The sequence below is a fragment of the Helobdella robusta genome (assembly GCF_000326865.2).
Source record: "Helobdella robusta unplaced genomic scaffold HELROscaffold_18, whole genome shotgun sequence".
Classification (NCBI taxonomy): domain Eukaryota; kingdom Metazoa; phylum Annelida; class Clitellata; order Rhynchobdellida; family Glossiphoniidae; genus Helobdella; species Helobdella robusta.
Genome location: NW_008703981.1, coordinates 543,041 through 558,322, shown reverse-complemented (window position 1 = coordinate 558,322; position 15,282 = coordinate 543,041). Strand labels below are relative to the sequence as shown.

At 31.8% G+C, this 15,282-nt stretch overlaps 2 protein-coding genes across 2 annotated transcripts; both read left to right on the top strand.

The window, feature by feature from the left end:
- Positions 1–11,595: 11,595 nt before the first annotated feature.
- HELRODRAFT_170454 (hypothetical protein) lies at positions 11,596–12,312 on the top strand (the record flags this gene model as incomplete). Its single annotated transcript, XM_009016279.1, has 1 exon — positions 11,596–12,312. One exon carries the CDS (start codon positions 11,596–11,598, stop codon positions 12,310–12,312), a length of 717 nt encoding a protein of 238 aa, XP_009014527.1.
- A 721-nt stretch (positions 12,313–13,033) lies between these two features.
- HELRODRAFT_191076 (hypothetical protein) lies at positions 13,034–13,990 on the top strand (the record flags this gene model as incomplete). Its single annotated transcript, XM_009016278.1, has 2 exons — positions 13,034–13,894; positions 13,920–13,990. Coding segments are annotated over exons 1-2 (768 nt in total), but the record flags the coding sequence as incomplete, so codon positions are not given.
- Positions 13,991–15,282: the final 1,292 nt, after the last annotated feature.

Genomic DNA, 15,282 nt, shown 5'->3' with positions numbered 1-15,282 from the left:
ATTATTATTATCAATTACATTTAATTGATTGGCTAATTGATTAATTATCTAATTAATTAATTTCGTATATATTCGCTAGAGAAGATTGGGCAGATTTATTAGTTGGATGAAATCAATTAGTTCGTTTGATTAATACAATAAATTAACCGTCCCATTGATTTCTAGAAAGTCATCGAAAATGTATGCCTGCATGTTTGCTGGAAGGAATGTTTGCATGAATGTGTCATGTATACGTGTGTTTGTTTGTACAATTGTATGTACGTACGTTTGAATGCGTTTGAATAGCGATATAGCGTTTGAATGCGTTATAGCGTTTGAATGTATGTATGTACGGAGATTTGTGTATATGTGGGAATAGTACGCATACATATGTATGTATTTGTTTTTAGAATGTACACATACACCTTATATATTTTTTTGTCCCGATGAAGCTGCTAGTATGTTTGTTTGTCTGTGTCTGTGCCTGTTTTTATTAGTTTTGTATATATACATGTGTTGATGTGTTTGTTTGTGTGCGTGTGTGTGTGTATGCAAAGGTAGTATGGATGGATATAAGCAGTCGTTCGAGACCATTAAGTATATAAGTAAGGCACAACGACCGTTTAATGCTTCAAGATATCAATGCATAATAATAATAAAAACAACAATAATAATAATTATTATTATCATTATTCTTTATTAGTTATTGTTACAATATTTATTATTACAATTTATTATATTATTTAAGTTTTATTAATTTAAACACAAATATAAATTGTATTATTACTCAATAACTACAATTACTTACTGTACATTAATGTACTGTGTATGGGTGACGTTCACTTTTTGTTATAGCAGTTTCAAGGCATTATACTCAGCAAAAACGCAAAAAACTCAACAAAAAACTGTTTCAAATAAAAAATAAATACAATTTCATACACGTATTCCTTCATACACTATTTCGTAGGGAAACCATGAAATTCGACTACATTATATTATCTCCAATCAGTCTTTATATTAGTTTTTGTTTTAAATGCTTCAATATTCCACGTAAAAATTAACCACATACCAAAATTCAAACGCCACTCCACTACCTTGTAAAATCTCAAAAAAATTTTGCATACCCTCCTTTTATAGGACATCCGTTAGGGGGACCTTTAGGGGTGTCCTTTAGAGGGGTCCTTTAGGGGAATCCTTCAAGTGCGTCCTTCAGGTGCGTCCTCTAGGTGCGTGGTGTAATACTCAAATATACCCCCTCTATATATTTTTTCATAAGAAAGCAGCAAGCATGCTAGATGAATGCAATATAAATGCCATCATGGTGCCAATATTATTAGCCATGTAGTTAGCAGCATACGAAACCTGATAGTAAAAATACGAAAAAAGAAAATAATAAATGAAAATAATAATATTTAATTGTTATAATTACACTTTTACTACTGCTGCTATTACTGCTACTTCTATTACTACTAATGCTACACTACTACACTTAATTAAAAATTATTTTTATTATTAAAGACAATTATATTGGTAATAATTGTTATAATAACAACACGACAGTAAAAATAATTTAACTACAAAATAATAAAAGAAAAAAAAGAAAAAATATCAACGGGTATGTTTGATATTAGCGGAATCTTCAAGGATAACGACGCCATTATTTTCGCGCCATTAAATGACCGGAAGTAGCCGGCGATGTGGCCGACGTTTTTCAGGGGATGCGCGTTTGAAATATTATTTCTAATCTTTGTTTGTCAAGAAAAGCTGTTTGTTGTTTTAATTCTTTGGATTAAAATTTATTGTTTTAATTCTGGGGTATGTTTCTTTGTTTGTTTTCTATTGGTTTTTTCGGCTCTTGTTCATTTATTTGCTTGTATGTTAATTTGTTTGTTTATATGTCTGCTGTTGTGTATTTTTGATGATGGTGATGGTGATGATGACAATGACGACGATGTGAATGACGTGGATGATGATGATGATGATGACAAAGATGATGAAGACAACGATGATGAAGATGACGTGGATGATGATGATGCCGATGATGACGATGATGATGACAAGAATGGTGAGAATGATGGTGATGATTCCGAGAAGGAGGAGAAGAGGTTGATGATGATGGTGATGGATAAGAAAGTGAAAATTGCTTATTCACCGTCAAATAGTTGCACTAAACAATGAAGGATGTCGCAATTGTCTGATTGCTCTAATTTGTAGTGATGACGATGATGACAACGACGAGGATGACGACCATGATGATGATGACGATGAAAGATTAAAATCACAACATACACACACACACACACATACACACACACTCGATGATGATGATGATGATAACGAAGATCATAACTTAATATCAATTGTAATTAACATTCATAATTATTTGGTGACATCTATGACAACAAAGAATAATAAATATGACTGAAACATCAAAAAATAATGAAAAGATGACAATGAAAACATTAACCCACTAAATAACTGTAAAAAAAATTAACGCGATTACATTTGAAAACAATTTTATGAAAATTGTAAAAGGTTTTTTTTTATTAATAATTTAAAAAAAATTGTCACGGAAATTATTTTTCAGCTGACTTTTTCTCACCAAACCTCATTCATTAATAATGATGAACGCCTAGTAAAGCAGCAACTACCTTCCTCAATGAATAATAATGAGTCCCTAATTAATATTAATCTGACCACTAATTAATATTAATTAGGCCCCTAATTAGATACTAAATAAATCCTTATTATATTACTATTTATTATTAATTGGAATCCACATTAATATTAATTAGCTTGCTAAATAGTCAACAGTTAATTAGATGTTTGTATCATCGAGCGACCAGCCATAAACGCTGCAACCATTACTACTGCTACCACCACTAATACAACTATTACAGCTACTACTACTACTACTACTACTACTACTACCACTACTACTACTACTGCTGCTACTACTACTACTACTACTACTACTACTACTACTACTACTACTACTACTACTACTACTACTACTACTATTACTACTACTACTACTACTGCTATTTCTACTAATACTGCTACTAATACTACTACTAATAATAATACTAATACTAATATTACTACTACTTAACTTACTATGGCTGTTGCTTCTGCTGCTAATACTACTGCTACTACTTTTGCTTCTATTACTACTTCTACCCACTGCTACTTTTACTAAAAATTCATTTTCACTACTGTTGTTGTTGTTGGTTTGCAGTTGAAATCAAAATTTCACTAGTGTTGTTGCAAAGAATAATACATTTCAAAAAATTGTAAGAAAAAAAATTTTTTCAGGCAACAATTAATTTACGAGAGTGGATTGAATTGTAAAGTTAAATCGCATTAGACTTTTCAATTTTTTAAAGAGAAGTGAGACAAAGAAGGAAGCTTTGTGAGTTTTATTTCTTCCTTCGAGCTTTCATTACACTTACCTTTTCATCTCCTTCAAAACCTTTTCCAGTTTTTGAAGAGCGGAAAAATTTATGCATGACGTAGAATAAATAAGCATTCTACTGTCCGTTTTTATTTCTTTAGAAAAAAAAAATTTAGGAAAAAAATAATTTTTTCGGGACACAACAAAAAATAATTTTTTTCCCCATTTCTCGTCCTGTGGCGAAATTCTGCAGATGTACGCTGCTTATACTCTTTTTAAAATTTTCTTTCTCTTTTTCTTTCTCTCTCTCTCTCTCTCTTTCATTCTTACTCTTTCTTCTCTCGCTTTCTCTTTCTTTTGAGTATATATATATATACAAGTGAGCTTAGTAAATGTATATAACTTCAATAAAGTTGAAAATTGTGTAAAGGAAAGAAAATGCAACCACTGTTCTGTCTCCATCAAACTGGAAGCATTTATGTTAATCCAAGTTGTAAAAAACACGAGAGCAGTACGGAAAGTTGGATGAATGGATGAGGGCTAGAGAAAAAAAAACAGAGTGGCGCACTGGTGTAACGGTTAAGATGCTTGGTATCATAGTTGCATTGGCTGGATTTGAACGCAAGGAAGTCTTTTCTACTTATCACATGCAATGTGCGTGATGTATGTGGTTTGTGTGTGTGTGAAATCAGAATGAATGAATGAACGAATGAACGAATGAATGAATGAAACAAACGTTTTTATGGCAGCAGCAATCCAATCCCGAATGAATAATTTGGCACCAAGAAAAAAATGAAAAAATTTTAGGTTGATAAAAATAACATTAATAAAACAAAAAAAAAGAACTAAAAATGAAAAACAGTAAAATGTAGGCACTCTCTGACGTGCGTTTGAAAAATTTAATTACTACTGCGGTGCTCCACTCGACGACAAGTGCACATTTAACGGACAACTCTGTGTTGCTGTTTTTGTTGTCGTTGATTTTGTTGTCGTTGTTATTGTTGTTGTTGTCGTTGTTATTGTTGCTGCAGTTGTCGTTGTGTTGTTGTTGGTACAGTCCTGTAATTGCTTTGCCTATTGTTGTTGTAATTGTTGTAGACGGCGTTTGTGTAACTGAGCCGGCTGCTTTGGTTATATTTATTTTTTGATGTTCTTTCAAACGTTTTTCAACTTTTCTTGTTGTAAGTCTCGACATAATTGTAGATTCTCATGGCGTTTGTGTTATTCAAATAATTCCGTGTTATAAAATGCAATTTTTGATGTCATTTTATGTTTTGCGGTACATGTTTTTAATAACCTTACTCGCTGATAGGCGGGGACTTTGTTGCAGTCGAACCAGGCACCTTACTCATCAAGCAGCTAGTTGTTTTTTATCAAGTTATATGTTGGTTCTTCTTGGATTTCATTTTACGTCGGTGTTTATGACGTTTGTTTGAATTTTTGTTTATATCCATCTATTCTTTTTATTCAAAATCATTTTTTTCAAAACAGCTCACACACACACCATACACACATACACATACTCACACAGACACGTGCAGACTCTTACAAACAAACAAACACAAACATACGCAGATAAATATAACTTTCTACATCTCTCAAAAACCTACTGCCCACGGTCCGTCCTGTTAATAGAATTTTCATGCGACATACTTGAAACCTTCCACTAAATACTCTAAAACATACATACAAACAAACATACACATCATCACAAACACACACACACACATAATCATTATTATTATACAACTTAATAATTGTTAATAAAGTTATATAAAATTATTAATAAATAATTTTTTTAACCACAGATCCAAAACGTCGGAATGAATAGGGCTAATTATCATTATCTATTACATACACTTGTTAGTACTATGTGCTTGTTTGTGTTTTGTGTGTGTGTTCATGTGTTGTGTGTGTGTTTATGTGTGTGTGTGTTTTTATATATGTGATGATGTGTGGTTGTATTGATGTATTTGTTGTTGTCCTAGTTTGTTGTTGATGTTTTGTTATTATTATTATTAATGTTCTTTCAATTAACTCTCCGAGGTTTTATAAATACACACTATCAAACAAACACACACACACACACACATACACACACACACACATATACACATATACACACACGCACGCACGCACGTAAACACAGCCCATATAAAAATGAAAAAATCCTAAATAATTTTTATTACAAAAGTTATCAATAACTTTCATAATATTTATCGACGATTTTAACTCAGATGAGCGTGTCGCTATTATTTTTCACAGTTTTTTTGAAAGTTTTTTCTGTTAAAGTCTTACTTCGGATGGTGAAAATTATTTCTTGGACGTCGTAAATCAGTCAATATCCACCTTAAACACACTTTATACTTGTACCTCTGCAATGTTCCTGATACATTAGCATACATTACAATGGAAGAAATCCTTAGTCCAACTTTATTTTTCTTCGTCTTAGCGTGCAGTTTTTTCCTCTTAAAGGGAAAAATATTTTAAAAAAATATAGAAAAACTTTTAAAAGTTTTGCAAAAAAAACGAAGAATGTATGTCGAAATGGCACGCAAGAAAAATATAAGCCATGTGGGTCTCTGACGTACACACACACCAACAACGGCCATGCACCAAGTGTGCTTTTTTAAAATAAAAATTTTAAGTATATAACATGTAAATTTTTATTTTAACTGAAAATTAATTTATTTCATTTGATTTTGTTGGCAGTTTTTCAAATTTTTTTTTTAGAAATTTTAAACAGTATTATACGCAAATGCTAAAAAGATGTAAATTTTTATTTTAACTGAAAATTAATTTATTTTATTTGATTTTGTTTTTTATTTTATTTTGTTTTTAAGTACCAAGGAAAAACATAAAAAAACACATTGAAAACATTTCAACATTTGTATTTACGACGACATAAAGAAAACAATAGACTGTGTATGTACAAGTACATGCTACGTATACTTGGAGGCTGGCAGGTCCTAGAAAAAGCTGAAGGGAAGATAATTTGGCATGGGCCCTTTCAATGTTATGCACCTCTAAAATAATTTTATTAAAAGTGATATAAAATTTTAAAAATTATTATAAAAATGTTATATAAAATGTAAAAAAGTATCATTAAAGTTAAAATTAAATAATAAAATAATTTTGTTCAATCGAGTTTTTTAATATAAATATTTACACTCACATGCGTGTGTTCTTGTTCTATCTGCTTGGCATGATCATTTTTGTGTTGGAAGATCATTTAAGGATATTTGAAAAAGGTCACCCATTGATTTAATTAATTTTTTTAACGTACCAGCGTATTTAGCATTGAAATCAACTTATTAGATCAAAAATTAAATTTATTGTTTATTGTAGTAGTTTTTTTTGGTAAGTTAGGGGCCCAATGTTACATGACTCTGGCTTCGAAATGGCTTTTACGACATCAAAACAACAACAGCAACAACAGCGACAACAACAGCAACAACAACAACAACAACAGCAGCAACAACAACATAACAACTTCATAACAACATTTTACTCTCTCTCCCTCTCTAACCCTTCCCCACAGAACTTCTACGAACTTTCGATAGCAGAGTTTCAGCACGGTGGTTCAAACATAACAGGCTTCGACATCGTTCACTACAACAGCACAACCAACACGAACAACAACTACAACTACTACAACCAGATCATCAACAGCATTAACAGCAACAATTTCAACAACAACAACAATCAAAATTTCAATTTCAACAATCGAAATTTCAAGTACAGCCATCACAACAACATTGATGATAAATTTATAAAATCAATTCGGACTCGAGGTTCCCGATACAACTTCCCAACAACTACTATTACAACTTCCAGCAACAGTAACGATGACGACGATGAGGATGAAGATGACGACGACGACGATGATGACGGTGATGGAAATGATGAAAGTTCGAAACAGAAGATAGATGTTAGTCGATTGTATTGAACATTTTTAGGCGTTATGACTGACTGGTTGGTATATGTATATTATATATATATATGTGTGTGTGTGTGCCTGCATATGTTAATAAATGTTTCGCTATGTACTTTTTTATATTTTTATTTTCATTCATTTATTTTTCTTCATTCATTTGATTGCTGCTCACTTCTTCCACCGCTCCCATCTGCATTTATACTGATACATCAGGCTCGTTCTCATGTTTATGACAGTTTTTGTTTAAAAATGAATTCAAAATAAGAATGTATGGCGAGATGTTTTGGACAAAATTTCAAAATGTAATTTATTCAAAAAAAAAGAACAACAAAAAAAGATCAGGTTAGTGAAAAATGTAAAAGGGATGAAGACAAAGAGATAAAGAGAAGAAGGAAGAGAGAGAAGATGGAAAGACAGCTTGTAAAAGAGTAAGAGGATGACAGAGAGACTGTAAAAGAGAGAGAGAAAGTAAAGAGAAAAAAAGAAAGAGACAGAAAAATTGAGAGAGAGAGAGAGAAAGTAACAGAAAAAGAGAGAACACCATAGCAAACAATTCGCTTGAACTTCCTGCAGAGTGGAGAAGAGCGACTGAGGCACGGTGTTTTCCAGTTATAATGACGTCATAGATTATTTATAAACAAACTGCTCATGATGACGTCTACATGTGCACTTCACTGTTGAGGCTACCTACCAATGTTCGTACGTTGAATGTGCCTACGTGCCAATGTACTAGTGACGGTCTTTTAATAGGCCTGCGGTGAACTATGTACACATGCGCACAAGTACACACACATGCACATACATACTTTTTAATATAGATGTGTACATTCATTCATTCCTTCCTTCATTCATTCATTTATTCATTCATTCATTTATTCATTCATTCATTCATTCATTCATTCATTCATTCATTCATTCGTTCGTTCGTTCATTCGTTCATTCATTCATTCATTCATTCATTCGTTCACTCATTCATTCATTCTTTTATATTACAGTCGTAATAAAAGCTCTATATTACAGCTTTCTACATCTCATTCAAAACAGACTAGCTAAACTTGTTCTAGAATGACCTCGTTAGTTTTCCAGTTCATCGTCTCTTGTTCACCTGCACTGGCTGCCGATTCATCAACGCATGAAATATAAAATTGCTTTCATCACAAACAAAACATCCAACACATCCAGATTTGGACGTGTATCAACACGCACAGATACACATACGCCCAAACAGACGTACACATACACATCCTCACGAATATTTGCATATAATGTCATTTGTCGGTTTTATTAGTTAGTTAATTAGTTTGTTTTATTTAAATTAAAACTTCATATTATATATTGATACATACAGTATCGAATCAACAGCAAAATTATCAGTGGAAGCTGGCAGTAAAAAATTTGGCGTGAGATGATGTTATGATTAATACGTGATGCAGTGACAGAGTTCGTCGAACGAGGGAAAATCTCCGCCTAGCACATGAGTATAAAGATTGCAAAAAATATTCAATGTGCCTACTATCTTATAGAACGATGATTGTGTGTGTGTGCGCGCGCGCGCGTGTGTATATTCATGTGTGTGTGTATATATATTCGTGTATGTGTGTGTGTGTGAGTATGCATGTGTGTTTTTATACACCTGATAATTGTTTATTGTATTATTAGTTGAGAATATATAAAAATAGTTGTGGTATTAACATACAACAAAAGTTTTAATAAGTATTAGTAATAGTAGTACGTAGATAAGCAATACCAATAGTAGCAATGATAGTACATTTAATGATAATTATAACTATAATACTAATCCATGTGTTGGCGGTTAAGTGTCAATAATGATTCGTTATTAACAATGTAAGAACCATCTTACGGTCGTCATGTTTGTGCATTTTTTTTTGTTCTTGTGTTTGTTTGTAGGATTGATACCTCTGAATATACAAACACAAATATACCCGCATATACATAGATGTGATATTAACATATATGTATGTATGTCTACATACAGACATACATACAAACACACACAAACATATACACACATATAATCTGAAATACAAATTTTATTAACTCTCTTGCTTTTATCAGTAGCTTTATTTTTATAGTTCTTCTATGTGACTTCCCTGGGCATCCGGGTATTCTGACTTAGATATTTTACAAAATACACACCTAGACACACATATACACGAACACATATACACGAACGTACGTGTACGCATACGTAAACAAACATACGCACATACACCTATAAACTGGTAAACATATATATACATTCATCATGTATCATGTTTTGTTTTTATGAGTAGTGTGTACACAATTTATGCGTACGTATGAAAATGTGTAAGGTTGATTGTACATGTAGCAATTGTTATCATCATTAAATTCTTAAAATTTATCATTATCATATATTCATTATCATTATTTTCTCATTATCATCATCACTTCATCACCGTCATCATCTTCTTCACATCCATCATCATCATCATTATCATCACCTTCCTCTTCTTCATCGTCCTCATCTTCACATCTTCATCATTATCTTCATCATCATCCACTTCATCATCATCCCAGCTAAACACAGCCTTAACAATAGACTCAGTGACAGCCATAGTGCAGGGTCTGACGAGGGCCATGGAAAGGGACAGAGACCCCTTCCAGGAAAACCGGAAACAGATGATGATTACGTCATCCTCTTCCTGTCGCGCCGGAAACAACTGGGCCTGGTCAAAAGGGGAGAAAATCGTGAAAAGTTTTTTTGAGGTTTGATACATTTAAATTGATATATTTAGTTCATCCATTTTTATCCTATTTTGTATCTAAACTGCCTATATACGAAAGAAATCATGGAACTGATTAACTAATTAATAGCAATTTAAAGAGAACAAATGACCAGCAATAATAATAATTATTACGCTAGCAAGATAAATTAGAATAATCGCTTAAAGACCATGACGTAATAATGGTGATGTTGTTTTCTTTATAGCAGCATCATCAAAGGTAGCGAATATACCCTAACCATGATGATGACAAATACTGATAAAAATTAATCAGTAAGCCAACAAATTATGTTGGGAAAATAATGAAAATGACAAAAAAATACAAAACAAAAATTAGAATAGTTAATAAAATAATAAAATAAAATTAACAAAAATTTGACAAAAAAAATCTTTGAAGAGATGGAAGCACTGAATTAAATTGTTAATAAAACCATCAACATCATTAAACATAATCATCACCATAATCATCATCATTGCTGATTGCAATAATCACCAAAACTACTATCACTATCATCATCGTTGTCATCATCATCATTGTCAAGGTCAACTTCACTGGCCTCACCGGTCAGGTGACCTTCAACGAATGGGGTTATAGGGAGAACTTCAGCATCAACATCATCGAACAGCGTCTTGATAATGATCCTGTTAAGGTAGCATCATTTATAATTATTATTATTATCATAATTATAACTATAATTTTATTGTTACCATTATCACTATTACTATCACCATCTTTTTCATTATTTTTTCGTAATATCTTGGATAATCAATTTTTATTTAAAGCAATTTATAAAAAACCAACTGTCTGCTACGCAAACTCAAAAAAACAAACCATTACCAATAAAGAAGTAATAGTAAAGATAAGGATTTTACGAATGAATATTCAAAAAAATAATGATAAACGTCAAACCAAACGAGTTGGTTATGAATTTTTGATCTAATTTGTTACATTGAATAATATGTGAATACACAAACAAAAAATATTATATTATAACTTTAATATTATAATAATTATAGTTGAAATTATTGACAAAAATCTCTACAATTCTGAATTAATTTGATTATTAGGTTTACACATTCTCAAAAAACCTGAAACCGCACATTCCCGTAAAAAAATAGATTGGCGGGAAATTGGCAGCTAAATTTCATTCTCAACCGACCGGACCCTCAAAAAAATTTATTTGTTTCAAAACGTTCCCGCCATTGTTTTTTTTTCTTAATTTTTCATTTTTAAATTATTTTTATAAGATACGAATTTAAAAATATTAAACTTGTATCACTGTTAAAAATACTCAAACGTTTGTATCTTGAGAATGGCCTGCAGTAAAGATTACAGTGACGACGATTTTGAAGTACTGCCCCCCAACGACTTTGTGGTTGATGCTGCTGCTGCTGCTGCTGCTGCTGATAATGATGATGATGATGAAAAAGAAAATTGCTCTGAAAATGTTAAAAGACGGTTAAAAGAAGGCAAACTGTTTTCTGAGTTTCGCCAAAAACTGACGGCACGTCAAAACCAAATGTTAGACGGGGTATTTGATAGAAATTTCAAAGACCAACGTCTGGCTAAAGTTGAGGAACTGACGGAGGCTCGTAAAGAAAAAATGGTTAAAAAAGTGAAACAGAGCCACAGGGATTTAGATGATATGGTGAAAAAAATGGAAGAATTGACGAAAAAGTTACAAATGATTATAGAGGCGCAGGCTGATGAAATTAATTATAAACTTAAAAACTCGAAATACAGTGACGACGATTTTGAAGTATTACCCCTTGATGCGGATGATGTTGAAAATGAAGTTCCTAATTTTATGGCTCCGGTCTCTGATAATGCTGCTTTTGGTGCTAGGAAAAAAAATTTTACTGATACGAAGGCCTCCTGTGCTGATGTCGAAGAAGAAAGTTTTGAGATAATATCTCGCTCTGAGGTTGAAAAAGATTGTCCTGAAATTGAGGAGCTCACCATGGAGGCAATAAAGAAAGAACTGGCTGATATACCTCAGGCTGAGATTGGTAAAAAAATGAAAACTCGCGCCAAACATGTTAAAAAACAGACCTTAGATACAAAATTTATTGAGGAAAGATTGAGAACCTTAGAAAAACAACTTGAAGAAAATGAAAAAAAAATTGCCAAAAAAAGTGTAAGGAAAGAAAAATCTCGGAAAAAACATGATAGTAGTAGCGACAGCTTTGAATTTATCAGAGACGACGAAATTGAGGAGGCGAAAGCGAAACATTAACATCAACATCACAACAACAACATCGCAACAACATTGCAGCAACAACATCACAACATATAGATTACAACAACATCACGAAAACATCAACACACAACAACAAACCAACTTTTCGTTAAATTTTTTGACGTTTTTCTATTCATTCGCGTTATTTTAAGATGTACCTATTATTCATTCATTCACTAAGTAACAGTGAATTGGTTTTAAAATGTTAACTCAGTTAATTTGACTGTTTCTATGTAACCCAAGTTTATAAATTTGAACATTTTACAGACGATAATGTTTTTTCCAGTTATTTATTCGAATAAATATTATTAATTATCGTCGGTTTAGTTTTGTTTTCATTGCAAAGCAAGCAGTGGTGCAATATTAGCAAGGGCATTAATTCAAAATACCGGTTTAGTAAAATAAAATGGATATTCTTAAATGAGCCAAACAACACTTGGGCTTTGAATTTTTGTTTGGAATTAATAATATAATAGAATTAAATTATAATAATTATAATATGATGATGTTATCAGCATTATCGATCTTAAAATAATTAAATTTTGATAGGTTATAGTTAATTATAATGATGGAAGAATGGTAAAATGATAATATCAGAGCGTTTCTTCGCCCATTCCTTATTTAAGAGAGGGCACACTCCTTCAAAATAGAAATCGCGGGAAATTCGCAATAAAACTCGATTCTGAGCCGGCAACAACATTCAATTATTCAGATGATAAAAAAAACTCACGCTACAGCTTTCAAATTTAAAATAATTTCAAATTTACAAAAAATAAAAACTGTATTTAAATTAATACACTTGTGATAATTTATCTTATAATTAATTAATTAATTAATTAATAAACTTTTAAAATTAATACTTAAACGTTTCTTGCGTGAGAATGGCCTGCAGTAAGGATCACAGTGACGATGATTTTGAAAAATTGCCTCCGGATGCCGATGATAAAAAAAAAGCTTCTAATGATGACGATGATATAGAAAAGGATTTTGAAGTAATAACTCGTACAGAAGCTAGAAAGGTGAAAAAACTCTGTCCCGAACACGATTTTGAGGTGATTGATATTAAGAAAGAATTCCCTGCTGCTAATGTACAATCTGCCGCTGGGGCTAGTGGCAAGGAAAAAAATCGCGCCGAAAGTCAGACTGCAAATGTTAAAAAACCGCCTGGCAAACCGGATTGCAAACTGTATGCTGAATTCCGCAAAAGACTGACACTCCGTCAGAAGCAAGTCTTAGATGAGACGACACAACATCATTCAGGCGGTGCTCAGCGCCTGTCCGAAGTTGAGAAACTAATGAAGAATCGCAGGAAGCAAGTCAAACAGGGCTCTTCAGGCTCTTCGGCAAATGAAAATGCAAATAAAACAGAAAAATTAGAGAAAAAACAGGACGGTGCATCGGCATATGATGATGACGATGATATCGAAAAAGAATGGGAGATGATAGAATTAACGTATAATGGTTTGATAAAAGATATCGCAAAAAAATGTCACAAGGATAACGTTGGCGCTTCTGATGCTGCTGCAGCTGCTGCTTCTGCTGCTGACGACCTTGAAGTCGATCAGGAATATGAGATGCTCGAAGATTAGGAAATTGAAGAGGCAAAACGTAATTAAAACAGCACAACAACAACAACACACCATCTCAACAACAACAAACTCGCAACTTATCATTGAGTATTTTCGAAGTTTTCTGTCACTTACTTGTAACGTGACAATCTGTTTATTAAAAGTTACTAGTTAGTTTGATATTGGCTCTGAAGTTTATAACACCGGTCTTTAAATGTTCCACTGAAACGTCAGTTAACTGCAAATTCAGTTAGCTTGGTTCTTTCTATTGATTGATTCTACAACCATTGGTTTATTGATTTGTACATTTTCAGACTATTGTGGTTACTATTCATTCTTATAAGTGTTATTAATTAACATTTGTCTATTTTTTTTTCATTTTGCCGCAGTTGCATTTTTTTTAGTAATACCTAAATTCATTCACACAAACACACCACACACACACACACATACATACATACATTCATTCATACACACACACATACACATATACATACATGCATACATACATTTATACACACATATCATGGTTGAGTTTTGTTTGCTAATTTATTTTTTGGTCAAATTTGTTATTATGCGATTGTTAAATTTTCAGTAACCAAATTATTACGTTTAAATTTGAATGTTAAAAATTGTTATTTTGTGTTTGTTTGTGTGTTTGCGTTTGTGTATGTGTGTGTGGGGGGGAGTGTGTTTGTGTGTCTGTGTTTGTCTCTATAGTATGTTTGTAGCAAGTTGAAAACAGTTTATAAAATAAACATTTATAAAAAAAAAAAAAAAAAACATTGTAAATACTTTTCTATCTATCCAATCCTTCGAACAATATTATTTTTATCTTTAATAACCACGACATGTCTCAATGATATCTTTTTTACGGTTATTTGGAATTTCAAAGAATTAATGAATTTATTATTTAATTTATTTATTAATTAATTAACTATTTATGAATTGATTTTATTTCGTTTCTAAACACCTTTTTTTATTTATTAGAAATGAATAAACAAAACATTTAACCCGTAAAAGTTTACCAGACCTGCCATATGTTATGTTTATATTCACGTAATTACTTTTATTATTAGCATGTTTTGTAAAAGATCAAAAATACTCGAGAAAAAAAAACCTAAATCCATTCAACGTAATTGTTTTTCATAGTGAAACTACTTGATGAAAAAAATTATGTGGTTTCATCAACATTATTAGCAGCATTCATTTTTAGTATTAAAGAGATAACTGCTTAGTGCCACACACATATTATTATTCTTTTAAGAAACACGATCTCAAAGCAATTTTAAATTCGTTATAGACTAATAAAATTTTCCGAAATCGAATGAAAAAATCTGACTTTAGCCATTCAAAAAAAATTCCAACTCCGACTCAAACCTGCTACTACAGTCTGATG